The 16491-nt window shown below is 47.9% G+C and overlaps 1 protein-coding gene across 1 annotated transcript in view; it reads right to left on the bottom strand.

The window, feature by feature from the left end:
- nr1d1 (nuclear receptor subfamily 1, group d, member 1) overlaps nucleotides 1–13851 on the bottom strand; it is a 31171-nt gene extending 17320 nt beyond the window's left edge. The window contains exons 1-2 of the mRNA XM_043674919.2: nucleotides 13267–13851; nucleotides 240–518 (exon numbers count right to left, since the gene is read on the bottom strand). Of these exons, the coding sequence (XP_043530854.2) occupies nucleotides 240–518; nucleotides 13267–13285 (298 nt within the window). The 5' untranslated portion in view covers nucleotides 13286–13851. The remainder of the gene's footprint in view (nucleotides 1–239; nucleotides 519–13266) is intronic.
- Nucleotides 13852–16491: the final 2640 nt, after the last annotated feature.

Below are 16491 nucleotides of genomic sequence, written 5' to 3' on the forward strand. Positions count from 1 at the left end.
CAGGGAAACTGAAAGCACAGCTTAAGATGTCAGTTTCTTTTAGAGAAAAGGACAACGAGCTAGAAAAACCATCTGGTTTTCAGAGAGCTTCAAATAGCAGAACATAATGATTGAAATGACTATACTTCAACATCTAACTGTCTGAACAAATTAAAAGTCATTTTTAATTGAGAAAATGGAGAGGCCATTCCATTGAATTAGCTCAAACAGAAGGAACAAAAGACACTAGGATTACTTACTGGTAATGCTAGAGCTATTTTTTGTGGTGGAAATGGTGTTCCCATCATCAGTGGAAAGCTTCAGGTTGCTGAACGGCCCAATGGTTGGACAATCCTCTCCGGATCCTGAAGAGTTACTCTTGTAGTGTTTGCCATCCTGGGAGCCAGAACTGTTGGGTGATGGTGGTAATGGGGAACATGATTGAGACACAGACTGGAAACTGCTGTTGGAATTATCACTGTACAACAGTACTGGACTTGAAGAGGTACTGTTTGGTCCAATGTAAGTGATCACTCCACCTGCAATGGGATGATAGGAAGATAAGCATATACAGTAGAGTTATAGAGTAATACAGTCACACAACACGAAAACAGACCCTTCAGTCCAACCAGTCCATGCTGATCATAAAAACTAACCCCATCTGCCTCCAAATATTTCTTAGTCATGTTATACTACTAATATGTAATAACTGAAATAAATCTAGAAGTAAATCTAGAAAAATGCCTGCAATCCCACGAGCAGCTGCAAGATCCATGCTACTCTCAGTAAACCATTTTAGTTTATCAAGTCACACGTTTTTTTCAAAATAATACAATGCTTCTTCAATGGTTCGACTCTACTGGGTTAGGAAATCAGCCAGACTTCAACATCAAAGATGGGTTAACTCCAAGAAAGGTAGGAGAGGTAGGCGGGTAGTACAGGAGTCTTCTGTGGCTATCTCCATTTCAAACAAGTTTGCTGTTTTGGAAAATGTAGAGGGTGATGGACTTTCAGGGGACTGCAGCACAAACAGCCAGATTTCTGGTATCAAGACTGGCTCTAATGGAATGAGGGGTACATTTTGTTCCAAGCAATCAATTGTGATAGGGGACTCTCTAGTCAGGGGCACAGACAGACGTTTCTGCGGCCAGCAGCGAAAAATCAGAATGGTGTATTGCCTCCCTGGTGCCAGGATCAAGGATATCTCAGAGAGGGTGCAGAATGTTCTCAAAGGGGAGAGGGATCAGCAGGAGGTCATTGTACACATTGGTACCAATGACATAGGAAGAGAAAAGGATGAGATTCTGAAGGGAGAATACAGAAAGTTAGGCAGCAATTTAAAAAGGAGGTCCTCGAGGATAGTAATATCTGAATTACTCCCAGTGCTACAAGCTATTGAGGGTAGGAATACATTGGAATCAACATCTTATCAGGTCTCCCACTGGTAATGATCCCTTGAAATGATGTGTACAGTGGATCGATCTGGATGGATCACAGTATGTAAAACACTTAGCAACATGCTCTGGTCCTGCATTTGGATGTTCTTTTCTAGCAGGAACACAGAAAATGATGGATCTCCAACAGGTTCTCCCTGACCCTGGTCCTATCTGGACATTTTACTCTCAGACAAGGGAGGATAGAGCAGACGAAGACATGGCTGAAGAGCTGGTGTATGGGAGAGGGATTCACATTTTTGGATCATTGGAATCTCTTCTGGGGTAGAATTGACCTGTACAAGAAGGATGAATTGCACCTGAATTGGAAAGGGACTAATATACTGGCAGGTAGATTTGCTAGAGCTGCTCAGGAGGATTTAAATTAGTAAGGAGTGCAGTTGGGTCCCAGGGAGATACTGAGGAAAGAGATCAATCTGAGACTGGTACAGTTGAGAAAAGAAGCGAGTCAAACAGTCAGGGCAGGCAGGAACAAAACAAAGAACAAGGTAGGACTGATATATTAAACTGCATCTATTTCAATACAAGAGGTCTAACAGGGAAGGCAGATGAACTCCCTGGTTAGGAACATGGGACTGGGATATCATAGCAATTACAGAAACATGGCTCAGGGATGGGCAGGACTGGCAGCTTAATGTTCCAGGATATAAATGGTATAGGAAGCTCAGAAAGGGAGGCAAGAGAGGAGGGGGAGTGGCATTTTTGATAAGGGATAGCATTACAGCTGTACTGAGGGAGGATATTCCCAGAGAATACATCCAGGGAAGTTAGTTAGATGGAACTGAGAAATATGAAAGGGATGATCACCTTATTGGGATTGTATTATAGACCCCCAAATAGTCAGCAGGAAATTGAGAAACAAATTGTAAGGAGATTTCAGTTACCTGTAAGAATAATAGGGTGGTTATGGTAGGGGATTTTAACCTTCCAAACATCGACTGGGACTGCCATAGTGTTAAGGGTTTAGATGGAGAGGAATTTGTTAAGAGTGTACAAGAAAATTTTCTGATTCAGTATGTGGATGTATCTACTAGAGAAGGTGCAAACCTTGACCTACTCTTGGGAAATAAGGCAGGGCAGGTGACTGAGGTGTCAGTGGGGGAGCACTTTGGGGCCAGTGACCATAATTCTATTCGATTTAAAATAGTGATGGAAAAGGATAGACCAGATGAAGTCCTAAATTGGAGGAAGGCTAATTCTGATGATATTAGGCAAGAACTTTCAAAAGCTGATTGGGCGCAGATGACCGCAGGCAAAGGGATGGCTGGAGAATGGGAAGCCTTCAGAAATAACAAGAGTAAATTCTTGTCAGGGTGAAAGGAAAGGCTGGTAGGTATAGGGAATGCTGGAGGACTAGAGAAATTGAGGGTTTGGTTAAGAAAAAGAAGGAAGCATATGTCAGGTATAGACAGGAGAGTTTGAGTGGATCCTTGAAGGCAGTAGGAGTATACTTAAGAGGGAAATCAGGAGGGGAAAAAGGGGACATGAGATAGCTTTGGCAAATAGAGTTAAAGGACAAAAGGGTAACTAGGGAGCGTATAGGGCCCCTCAAGGATCAGCAAGGCGGCCTTTGTGTGGAGCCGCAGGAGATAGGGGAGATACTAAATGAGTACTTTGCATCAGTGTTCACTGTGGAGAAGGACATGGAAGATATAGAATGTAGGGAAATAGATGGGGACATCTTAAAAAGTATCCAAATTACAGAGGAGGAATTGCTGGATGTCTTGAAACACATAAAGGTGGATAAATCCCCAGGACCTGATCAGGTTTGACCCTAGAACTCTGTGGGAAGCTAGGGAAGTGATGGCTGGGCCGTAACATCAATAGTCACAGGTGAGGTGCCGGAAGACTGGAGGTTGGCTAACATGGTATCATTATTTAAGAAGGTTGGTAAGGACAAGACAGGGAACAACAGACCAGTGAGCCTGATGTTGGTGGTGGGCAAGTTGTTGGAGGGAATCCTGAGGGATAGGATTTACACGTATTTGGAAAGGCAAGGACTGATTAGGGATAGTCAACATGGCTTTGTGTGTGGGAAATCATGTCTCACGAACTTGATTGAGTTTTTTGAAAAAGTAACAAAGAGGATTGATGAGGGCACAGTGGTGGGCGTGATCTATATGGACTTCAGTAAGGCTTTCGGCAAGGTTCCCCATGGGAGACTACAGAGGAAGTAAACATTAAACCAAATGTTAAAGCACTATATCATGGCCAATGTGGGCAAGATATCAGTGAATTGCCCACTGTCAAGGGAAACTATAACCACATAAAACAGTCAACACCATCAATGGAGGAAGAACAAAATTGACAAAACAAAAATTGCAAATCACAAAAATTGACTTCCATTCTTTGAAGGAAGGGCAAGAACAATGAAACTTGCCCCAGGAAAAACAGCACAGAACAAGATTTGGCATGACTGCTTTCTTCTTTGAATGGGAGTGCACTGGCAAACAAATTGAATGTGATATAAATTTTAAAGCTTTTGGTTTGAAGTTAACCCAATCGACAAAGTAACCAAAACCCAACCGACAAATTACCCAAAACTAGTTATTGCTGTCTAAATAGTGTCCTGTTATTAGTCTGTCTAAACCAAAGAAAATGGAGAATCAGCATTGACACAGATGCACAGCAGATACTGGAAGTCTGAAAACAAAAACAGGAAAAACCACAATTATTTTACAGATCAAGTAGCATCAGTGGAGGCCAGAAATCAGTAAATCGACGTTTGAGACCCGACGTGTTTGCCTGCAGATGTTGCCTGATCTGATTTGTGTTTTCTGTGAACAGAGATGGAGTTTTGAGGGCCCCCACATATCACTCTCGGATTCTGATTATTTGGTCATCATTGCAAAATCCCAACCTGAATCCGAACATAAAAGCTCATGCACCCTATTTAGCCGTGCCAAGGCTTACATGTTTACTGTTTCACCATTGGGATTGCTGCCAACTGTTTGAGGCTCATTTGCTGCAAAACAAAAGTGCAGCAAAACACTTTATGGGGCACATCACAAAACTGGGTTTGGCTGCAAACTTGAGTATTTGAGGTTTGTGCAAAGCTCGCTGTTATGCTGCTGAAAACCTCATCCATGCCTTGATTACCTTGCAGCTCAATTACCCACAATGGTCCCCTAGCTGACCTCCGACCTTGCAGTTTTCCTAAACCTGAGCTTACCTAAATTCTACTGCCTATATTCTCATCCCGTTTATCCATTACACTTGTGCTCTGTGACACACATTGGGCCTGGCCTGGAGAGACCTTGAATTTAAAATTCTCCTCAGTGTGTTCATATCCTTCAATGGTCTCACCCCTTCCTATGTCCGCAACCTCCTCCAGCCCTGCATTCTTTTAAGCAGCTCCAGCTAGCAGCTGCTGAAGCCTTTAAGATCTTTAATTCATTTCTTGAAGCACCTCAACATCTCCTTTAAGAGTTTGTTCTAACATCACAATGATGAGATATTTGCGGAATTAGTTTCAATTCTCTCTCTCCCAGAACATCAATAGAGCCTGGGTCATTGAATTCATTCAAGGCTTAGTTTGACAGATTTTTGATAGACAAAGGAGTCTAAAGTTTGGGAGGGGTGGTGCAGGCAGGAATGGAGTTGAAGCTACAGGTATGTTCATATTGAATGGTAGACCAGATTCAGGGCTAGATGGCCTACTCTCAATTGAAATTCTATGCAGAATGACTTTGTAGGCAATGTACCAGAGGGCTATTTGCACACAGGGAATGGTAATTTAGCAGAGGCTTAACATCTACAATGTCACAAGAATCAGAAAAGCCACTCTCACTGCTTCATGTGGCATTTATGTTTTGAGCATCACCTTTATCATTTCCCTCAACTGCTGTTGACATGTTAGTGCAATTTCATTGTTTGTGCTGCGGCTCTAACCTAGTCAGCATAGTATTATTCATGAGATAGATTCATACAGGTCCTTTAGTCCAACTAGTCCATAGCAGCTATATTCCCAAGCTGAATTAGTCCCATTTGCCTGCACTTGCCATATTCCTCTACACCTTTCCTACTCATGTACCTGTCCAAATGTCTTTTAAATGTTGTAACTGTACCTGCACCAACCACTTCCTCCGGCGGTTCATTCCACATACGAACCACCCACTGTGTGGAAAAAATTGCCCCTTAGGTGTCTTTTAAATCTTTCTCCTCTCACTTTCAATTTTTGTGTCAAAATCATTTCTCTAAGAACTATAGCCTTTGGTTTTAATTCAACTTATCTGGATTGAGTCTAGTCAAAGGTGAAATGATGAGGGTGCAGGATAGTTTAGATGGGGTTTTACTGAGGGTGCAGCCAATTCTCTAAGTCATTGACCCCCTTCTCCAGACACATTACTTATTTAACCCACTTTGAATTGCAGTGAGATTGCTATACCTGTACCGGTATATGGGAAGCTGTGGATACAAATCTGAATCTTCTACCAATGTGAATTATTCCAATCACCCCAAAGCATTGCAAAACACATTTTCTTGTACTAGTATTGTCCATGCTTGGGAGATGCTGGCACAATGGTACCATATCTAGAATAGCTATCCAGTGACTCAGCCTAATATCCTGGAGACATAGGTTCAACAATTTGGAAATTGGAATTTGATTTTTAAAAATTCTGTTCTGGGAAGCTGCCCAAATGGTGACCGAGCACAAGTGTTAATTTCCATCCAGTTCACTGATGCCCTTTAAGAAGGGCAGTCTGTGACTCCTAACCCACAGCAATGTGACTCTAAACTGCCTTTTGGGTGGTTAGGGATGGACCACAAATGCTGGCCCAGACAGTGATCTGCACATCTTGGATCTAATAATAAGAAAAAGTGAATTATTTTGTTGCAGACTTTTGTGAATACTTCAATTTAAACATTACATCCTACGCTGGATATGTGCCTAACTTGAAATGTCGGTCAGCTATTTGACCTCAACAGGCATCACCAATTCCATTTAACCGAATCTCCACATAACATGCCTGCCAGTGAGACTCACTACATTTGAATTTCCTTTATTTCCTGCCAAGTCCATAAGGCCAGCAGAAGAAGCAGACCCATCGGCCCATCAAGACTCCTCTGGCAATCAATGAGATGACAAGTCAACATGAATGCTCTTCAAAGGGATTCTCTGATATTGCCTTACCCCTTTGTGTAGTTTGTACCACACCCTACATAGCAATCTATATTGCAGCAACAGTGAAACAGTATTCTATGTTTATAATGGGTGTCTCTTCCCCTTAATTGTACAAAATCCATCAATGTTGGATCACAGGAAAATAGTACAAAATGCTTACGAATGGCTGGGAGGATTATTGTGAGTATTCTCTGCTGACCCCAGACACCCATTTACTGTCTTGTTAGTCAAGAGACCATCTAGCTCTGCCCTAAAAGCATTCAATGAAATTATAATTATAAGGAAGGATCATGGTCCCAAAATTAACTCTGCTTCTCTCTCTTTACATATGCTGCCAGATTTAGATTCCCCTACAGTGTGGAAACGGGCCCTTCGGCCCACACTGATCCTCCAAAGAGCACCCTACCCAGACCCATTTCCTTCTGACTAATCCACATAACACTATGGGCAATTTAGCAGGGCCAACTCACCAGTTATCTTTGTGACTGTGGGAGGAAACCAGAGCAAACCCACGCAGACACGGGGAGAATGTGCAAACTCCACACATACATTGCCCGAGGCTGGAATCGAACCTGGGACCCTGGCTCTATGAGGCAGCAGTGCTAAGTGATCTGTTGAGTTTCTCCATCTGTTGAGTTTCTCTGGTTGGTTAAGTCGTCAATACTTTCTGAGTGTCAATGCCCAGAAATGTACTGGATCTGCAACTGAGTCATGAAATATTAATCAGGGAGCCAATCTGGAGGGAAATGAGCCAGTCACACGGGTCAGGGCTCAGGTACACGTTTGCCCGTGAACGCTGGTGTGACCCAAATGCCGCCCTATGTTTGTTTAATTTCCAGCTTTCCAGGGCTCAGGCAGCACAGGGCGTTTATGTAATAAACAGCAATGCCGCACATTGCCTCGCTCTCCCGGTACCCAGTGAAGAAAGGTTATTCCTGAGTCGAGGATATTAATAGCATTTCTAGGGGTTGAGTCACGGGCTGATCCACGTGTTGGCCGCAAACTCGCGTGTCTCAGCAACGGGACCACCCCCGGCTTCAGAGAAAAATGCATGTTGTTCGGCAAGTGAAAGGAAGATGACTCACTGGAGCTGGGTCCCCTCCCCATTGAGGGAAACATCACCAGCACCATTCACCTGTACCGTTTTGTAAAAACTCTGTAATAGGAAGCTGCGCAAATGGTGACCGAGCACAAAGTGTTGATTTCCGTCCAGTTCACTGATGCCCTTTAAGAAGGGCAGTCTGTGACTCCTAACCCACAGCAATGTGACTCTAAACTGCCTTCTGGGTGGTTAGGGATGGACCACAAATGCTGGCCCAGACAGTGATCTGCACATCCTGGATCTAATAATAACACTGTTCCAGGAAATATACATGTATGGTATTCCAACTAGAAAGAGGGGTGTGGGGCTGAAAAGATGGGCTGTGGAAGGTGGGGGGAGGGGTGGGGAAGGAGTGGGGGGAGGAAGGGGAGGGGAGGGGGAGTGGGGGGAGGAAGGGGAGGGGAGGGGGAGTGGGGGGAGGAAGGGGAGGGGAGGGGGAGTGGGGGGAGGAAGGGGAGGGGGAGTGGGGGGAGGAAGGGGAGGGGAGGGGAGGGGGAGTGGGGGGAGGGAGGGGAGGGGGAGTGGGGGGAGGGAGGGGAGGGGGAGTGGGGGGAGGGAGGGGAGGGGGAGGGAGGGGAGGGGGAGTGGGGGGAGGAAGGGGAGGGGGAGTGGGGGGAGGAAGGGGAGGGGAGGGGGAGTGGGGGGAGGAAGGGGAGGGGAGGGGGAGGAGGGGGAGTGGGGGGAGGAAGGGGAGGGGGAGTGGGGGGAGGAAGGGGAGGGGGAGTGGGGGGGGAGGGGGAGTGGGGGGGGAGGGGGAGTGGGGGGAGGGAGGGGAGGGGGAGTGGGGGGAGGAAGGGGAGGGGAGGGGGAGTGGGGGGAGGAAGGGGAGTGGGGGGAGGAAGGGGAGTGGGGGGAGGAAGGGGAGGGGAGGGGGAGGGGGGGAGGAGGGGGAGAGGAAGGGGAGGGGGGGAGGAGGGGGAGAGGAAGGGGAGGGGGGAGGAAGGGGAGGGGGAGGAAGGGGAGGGGGGCAGGAAGGGGAGGGGGGAGGAAGGGGAGGGGGAGGGAGGGAGATGGGGGGAAGGAGGGGAGGGAAGGAGGGGAGGGGAGGAGGGGAGGAGGGGGGAGGGGAGGGGGAAGGAGGAAGGGGAGGGAGGAGGGATGGGGAAGGGGGAGGGATGGTGAAGGGGGACGGAGGGGGAAGGGGGACGGAGGAGGGAGGGGGAAGGAGGAAGGGAGAAGGGGAGGGAAGGGGAAGGGGAGGGTGGAAGGGGGGCGGGGAGGGTGGAAGGGGGAGGGGAGGAGGGAGGGTGGAAGGGTGAGGGGTGGAAGGGGGGAGGGGTGAGGGGTGGAAGGGGGGAGGGGAGGAAGGAGGGGGGAGGGGAGGAAGGGGGGAGGGGAGGAAGGAGGGGGGAGGGGAGGAAGGAGGGGGGAGGGGAGGAAGGGGTGGAAGGGGAGGGGAGGAGGGAGGGTGGAAGGGGGGAGGGGGGGAGGAAGGGGGAGGGGAGGAAGGGGGGAGGGGAGGAATGGGGGTGGGGAGGGGGGAGGGGAGGGGAGGTGGGGAGGGAGGGGGGAGGGAAGGGGGTGGGGAGGAAGGGGGACATGGGGAGGAGGACCTTTGGGAAGGGGAAGGGGGGGAAGGGGAAGGGGGGGAAGGGAAGCGGGACGGGGGAATGGGGAGAGGGGGAGGGAGGGAATGGGGAGGGGGGAATGGGGAGGGGGAAAGGGGGGAGGGAGGAAGGGGAGGGGAGGAAGGGGGAGGGGAGGAAAGGGGAGGGGAGGAAAGGGGAGGGGAGGAAAGGGGAGGGGAGGAAAGGGGAGGGGGGAAGGGGAGGGGAGGAAAGGGGAGGGGGGAGGGGAAGGGGGAAGGGGAGGGGGGAAGGGGGAGTGAGGAAGGGAAGGGGGGAAGGAGGAAGGGGGAATGGATGGAGGGGGGAAGGAGGGAGGGGGGTTGAATGGGGGGGTGGGGGGAGAAGGGAGGAGGGGGAGAAGGGAGGGGGGAGTAGGGAGGGGGAGAGGAAGGAGAGAGGAGGGGGGAAGGGGGAGAGGAGGAGGGAAGGGGGAGAGGAGGAGGGAAGGGGGGAGGAGGAGGGAAGGGGGGAGGAGGGAAGTGGGAGAGGAGGAAGGAAGGGGGTGGAGGTTGGGAAGGGAAGGAGGGTCGTGGGGGGAGGGGAGGAGGGAAGGGAGGAAGGGGGAAGGGGAGGGTGGAGGGGGTTTGGGGGGAAGGGGTGATGTGGGGGGAAGAGGGTTGAGGGGAAGGGTGGGAGGAAGGGGTTGGGGGAGGAAGGGGGAGCGGAGAATGGGAGGAAGGGGGAGATGGGGAGGGGGAGAAGGGGAGGGGGAGAAGGGGAGGGGGAGAAGGGGAGGGGGAGAGGGGGAGGGGGGGGAGGGGGAGAGGGGGAGGGGGAGAAGGGGGGGAGGGTGAGAAGGGGGGAGGGTGAGAAGGGGGAGGGGGGAAGGGGGAGGGGGAGAAAGGGGGAGGGGGAGGGGGAGAAAGGGGGAGGGGCGGGAGGGGGGGGAAGGGGGAGAGGAGGGGGGAGGGGAGGGGAGGAGATGGGAGGGTGGGAGAGGGGAGAGGGGAGGGGGGAGAGGGGAGGGGGGAGGAGGGGAGGGGGGGAAGAGGGGAGGGGGGAAGAGGGGATGGGGGAAGAGGGGATGGGGGAAGAGGGGATGGGGAAGAGGGGAGGGGGGAGAGGAGAGGGGAGGAGGAGGGGAGGAGGGGGGAGGGGAGGAGGAGAGGGGAGGGGAAGAGGGGAGGAGGAGAGAGGAGGGAGGGAGAGGGGAGGAGGGAGGGGAAGGGAGGAGGGGAGGGGGAAGGGAGGGGTGGAGCAGAGGGGGGTGTAGGGGAGTGGATGGGGAGGCGAAGGGGAGCGAGTGGGTGGGGGATGAGTATTGGTATGGGAAAGGGTTGGCAGTGGGGAGGGAGAAGGAAGGGGGTTGGGAAGGGAAGGAGGGTCGTCGGGTGAAAGTGGTGGGTAGGGGATGGGTGAGGGATGGGAGGCTGCTGGTTAGGGTAGGGAAGTGGGAGGTAGGGAAGGGGAATGGGGAAGTGAGTGGGGAGGTGGGGGGAAGTGAGTGGGGAGGTGGAGGGAAGGGAGATGAGAGTGAGGGGTGGAGTGGTTTGAACGGCCAATGAAGGGATGTGAGGGTGAGGGAAGGAGGTTTGAGAGAAGAAGAGGAAAAGGAAGGGCGGGGGTGAAGAAAGAGGGAACAAGGGTGGGGAGTGAGGGGGTTAAGGAGTACCTTTACCTAACTCTTAATTAACCACCTCCTGAAGACCATGTCCCCAGAAACAGGAATAAAACAGAGGCTGACAAAGATACCGCTGCACAGGGGAAACTATCCGCACCCTTTTTTATAGTTATTCTTCAGTTCTCCCGCCCCTTTGACCTAGTTTTTTTTTAATCTCTATGTCCATTTCGACTCTCCAGCCGGGCTTCAGAAAGTGCTACCATCATCCGACTGGAGTCACCCTACATTCCGCCCAAAGCCCAGTCTCAGGGACGGCCTTCAAATAACAAGAGGTGGTCAGGAGGCACATTGCCCGCCTCCTGACCTGGATTACTGCCGCATGACAGGCTGCCAGTGCTGACAGCAAACACAGTCCAACAACGCGGTTAACTGTGGAGGCGCCGGATGCCGTGAATTGGACAAAACACCCCTCGATAAATATAAACCAAGAGGTCCGAGCTGCTGTGTGCTGCAACATAACAATATTCCCCTCTCCCGCCAGCTTTTAACGCTTCTCGTGACACAGTTGGCAGTGTCTCTACCTCTAGGCCAGAAGGTCTGCATTCAACTCCCACCCGCCCCAGATATATGTCTGAATACATTTAACGCAACAATTTGCTGCGATCTCAGAAATGTTTCCATTCTCACGAACGCCCATGCTGAACACAAAGTCAGGATTCTTCTTTAAGATTGCAAATTGAAATAAAAGTTTTGTTCACACCTCCTCTTCCCCCACTGGAATTCTGGTTTGCAGCGCCAAGTAAAAATTGACGGGGCAGGTTTTCAGGGGAAGTTCATCCAAGCCTGTATCTAATCAGACTGACCCCTCACATTTGCACAGCGCCAGTTGGGGACACAACCGAATCGACTGAATGGAGCTTTGCTCGATCTCAAAGTAAGGCAAATATGACTAACCCTCAATTACACCCTGTGTAATTGAATACTTTTTTTGACGACGAGCAAACTAACTGAAAATTCAATTTCCAACAATGTCCCGAACTAATTTACTTCAAACCACTGGCACGCTGTAGAGAAAATTGCGCTAATTTTCTATATTACACAAATTTAATAACGTTTACTTAATCAAATGCCACACTGTAAACCCAAGTTGCAAATTAAGTGTGCTTGGTGGTTTATCTGACCTTAATTTTGTGAAGGCAGTTTAGCTTTTAAAAGTGCAGCACCTTAGGACGCTTGTGGGGCCGCTGTAGTGTCCCTATCTCTGAGGCAGGAGACCTTGATTCAAGTCCCACCTGCTCCAGAAATGCATAATAGCATCAACAGAAAGTATCGTGTTCAATACTTCTAAACTGCTGTACTATTGGGGGAGGGGTGAATGTGTCACAAAACATGTGGAGGTTGAGAAATGCATCTTCTTGAACCTCTGTCCCTTTCTCTATCGTTGGACCTTACGTCAGCAGCTAAACAGACTGGCTTGTGAGCTCCATGTTTATCTAATAAATATAAAACAAGTAGTGTCCCGTAACCCTACAAGGCTGCTCTCTTATTAGGGAACCAATGGCGTTTTAAACTGACATCTCAGACGAGGGGGAAGAGTCCCTCACGGCGACCTGAAGCGAGTGTGGGGAATTGAACGGTAACCGCTAGGATCACTCTGCGCTGCACACTAACCATCCTGAGGTAATCGACCCCACCCCCCGCCTTGTGGGAAGAGGAGGAGTAACAAACACAAGGTGCACATGGCTAGGAAGCAACATCCATGTGAGTATCTGCAAAATAACTTGCACCTCACTCAGGATGTGACCTACTTTATGAGCTTTGGAAAAATCAACACGGGTTGGTGGGGAGTGGTGTGGGGGGGGGGGGATGCAAGAGACAGGACGAGGTACAGTAAGATCCCAGTAATACTAGAATCGAGCTGTCACCTCCTAAAACACAGAACACTTCAAAATAAGAACTAATCAGAACTATTCGTGGAGGGTAAGACTGACTGCACTAGAATTATATCTCAGTGACACCAACACAGAAACGTCAGTCAACAACACATTTTACTCTCTGAAACGAGAGATATAAAAATGTGAATCCCTATTAATAGCTGATCCCGCCAGCAAAATACAGCCGAGTTATCTCATAAACAGTGGCGGCGACACGTCCTGTAAGGTTTGTACAGATGTCGAGGAATTCTAATCAGAGAGATCTGACTTCAAACACCAGCGAATTGAAAACATTAACGACCAAACTCTAACACAACCGGCTTATGCTAGCGAGTTACACAGCAAGCCCCAATTTAACGGTGTGCTATCAAAACATATCACAGTGACTATGTCAAAATGGTGCTTTAACAAACATATTTTCAATAGGTAGCCTCACTTACTTCAGGAACATAAGTAGCAGGGGTTAAATGGCTCTGACACAGTTTAAAAGTAACACAATGTATCATTTTCTTTTTTTATATAAAAAATGGGTATTTTTCATACCTGTGTTGTTGGAATCCATAACTATCTTCCTTCGGGATTTTTGATCCTTCTACTGTCAACGAACTATTTCCAAGCGGCTTGCAAACTGCTGGACAATTTGCCTGCAGCGTCCTGTTTTGGTTGCTCGATCTTGCGTGTTGGGCAGGAGTTGTTGAGTTGCTGTTTTGAGCCAGGAGTTTCTGCTTGTCAGTGCAGTTTTTGTTTTTGCACAGTTCCTGACGAAGGTGCTAAAATCCTGCCGTAGGGGACAAAATTCCCGCAGCCCAGTTAGCAGCTAAGACAACCTTTACTGTTGACCGGCCCTGTCCAATCTTCCCCTGGTTGGGGTCGGGGGCGGGGGAGGGGTTTTGGGAAGCGAGGGGGGCGGCAAGATAGATTTAGACCACCTCGCCCAGGTCCGGTACTCTGCAGGAATGCAATGTACCGAAGAAAACAGGAGTCTGCCTTCCAGCACACCAAGAGGGTCTTCTTTGCAAATCCCCTCCAACAGGGCAGCCAAGTGCCGGCTGCTGACTGCAAGACATGTACACTGACACAACAGGAAGAGTTACTTACAGCAAAGAGACACACTGCGGTGGAACAGGCCGAACAGCAGATGAAACAAGCTCTCTGATTGGAGGCAGTTATTGTTTCCAATTTTTTGATTGAGACACGGAGATCAGGCAAAGTACAGAAGGCTGTGATTGGCTAACCGTCGAATACTGGCATTTGGTGCTGTTGGAGTAAAGGTAAATAATTCTCAGCTGAATGCCCAACCTGGGTGCTGCTTTCGGATATATTTTAGCGTTAATTTTGGTGAATCCGCACTTGGCATTTCTACACCCCCACCCCATGGTCAGAACAGCACATGTGCTATGCAAAGAGAAAACTTCAGCTGTTCATAGATATTACAAAAATAGTGCAATCAAAACGATTCCATGAACATCTTTTGATCTGAGTCCTACTGCTGTGATTTGAACTCGGAGGGAAAATATCCCACTATTTTTGGTCGGCTCTTCCATCTTTATCAAGATAAATGTTACTCTTTCATGACCTCAGGGCATCACAGCTGCCGCTCTGATGCAAGATCATTGATGTTAAGAAATGGACCTGTAAAGCTGCTGTAAGACTCTGAGGAAAAGGAAGTTGGTACTTATGTGTCAGGAGGAATTCCTCGCTTCAATTCTAAATTAGAGTTAGGAACTAATTGAAGTGATGAGTTAAGAACAATATTCAGTGGGACTGACTACATTGTTCTACAAAGAGCTGGCACAGGCTGGATGGGCTGAATGGCCTTCCTTTGCGATTTTGCAGAAGATTTGTAGCTTAGGTTGTGAATCAGGTTGTAAGTTTGCTCGCTGAGCTGATAAATTTGTTCTCAGACATTTTGTTACCATGCTGGGTAACATTATCTGTGAGCCTTCAATGAACCACTGGTGTTTACCTGTCTTGGTCTGTTGTGGTGTAATAAAAGATTACATTGGACAGATGGGGCAGAAAACTAGCCATCAGGATACATGAGATACCAACTAGCCACCAAAGACATGACCAACTATCATCAGATTCCATGCACATAGACAAAGAGGGACACCAGTTCAACTGGGACAACACACCCATCCTGGGACAGGCTAAACAAAGACATGCGTAGGAATTTCTAGAGGCCTGGCATTCAAACTGGAACTCCATTAACAAAAATATCGATTTGGACCCCATTTACCAACCTCTCAGAAAAATAACCGGAAGTGATATCACCCACCACAAAAGACCAAGACAGATAAACAGCAAGTGGGACAAAACATCACTAAACATCGTTAAACAACAGATACAGCAGTCAGCCTACAGGTCATGAGCTTCATCGGTGGCTCACTGATGATGTTACCTAGCATGGTGATGAAATATCTGAGAACAAATCCACCAGCTCAGCAAGCAAACTTACAACCTGGCCTCCTTCCTTCCCATAATGTTTCTTATGACCACTATCTATGACCAACTCTCAAGACTGCATTTTAAACCCACACAGTTCTGACTCAGTGATAAGAGTGCTGTTGCTCTCACAACATCCAGCAGTGAAATGCTTGTCGTTGTTAGAGAAATACTGCACTTGTTATATTGTTAATGATATGATAGCTTTGCTACGTTGTAGTTACAGACACTTGTTATATTGCCCCTCTGAGGAAATAGCTGATATGCTTGGAAAACCATGTAATGTTGATATGAAAGGGAGCCATTTGTTATTTATACTAAAACTTTTATGAACAAAGCATAAAGCTGCTATTAATTTCAGCAGTGGTCCAATTAATTTATCTCCTTTCTGCTCTGACAAGAAGTCTGGATCTCTTGATCAGGCTTGGCCCAATCCATATTTAGGTCAATGATATCAGCCAGTGACAGACCCACCCAATGCATTATCCTTTGGAAGTTTTCCAAGTCAGTAAAACTGTAGTTAGTCTCCATTAGAATGCCTTACCTAAGAGCAAAACAAATAACTTCTCTCAGGGAGGAGACATGCATTATAATTTGCCATTATCCACTCTCTCCACAGCAATTATAGGTGAGCTGAGAGCTTCATATGAAACTACACTCAGTTACTGGAATAGTGTTCACCCTTAGGAAGTCTCAAAGTGAAACAATCCCGCATTCAATGAGTTTTAGGAAGCTGGGCTTGACTTCCTGCAAAAACCATGGAATAACTGCTGGCAAAGAGTATAACTTTACTAAAAAGAAGAAACTGAATATCTTAGAAAAGACCTGAGCTGTAAAAAACCTGAGAATCATGGTTCAACTTCTGTGAGCTAAACTGTACGCTGGTCGGTCTAGTGTTTTGATCTCTGTTGTGCTTCAGTGTCATTTCAAGTGTTAACGGAGTGTTCAAACACTGCTTCTCGTTAAACAATAGATACAGCAGTCAGCCTACAGGTCATGCACGACTCTGAAGGAGTAAAATCAGAGATTCTCCCATATACATCAATGCCACTATCAATTTATATATCTTCCAAATTGATTTAGCAAGACATTAAAAGGATAGAAACATGCATATGTGTATGAACAGCTTTACTGCCAGACATTTAAATCACTTTGATGGAATTTGATCTCTTACCAAAAAAACATTTCAAGCAATGATGTAGCCAAATATATTTATATGGGCATTGCTCTTACTGACTCCTCACAACTCTACTTGATTTAACACTTATGTTGGTTTAAATATAAAACGTTTGCTGAAGTAGTTTGAAACTACTTTCCTTAATG

Source organism: Chiloscyllium plagiosum, unplaced genomic scaffold, assembly GCF_037043375.1.
Source record: "Chiloscyllium plagiosum isolate Xiang-an unplaced genomic scaffold, Cpla_swu_hap1 HiC_scaffold_32, whole genome shotgun sequence".
NCBI lineage: Eukaryota > Metazoa > Chordata > Chondrichthyes > Orectolobiformes > Hemiscylliidae > Chiloscyllium > Chiloscyllium plagiosum.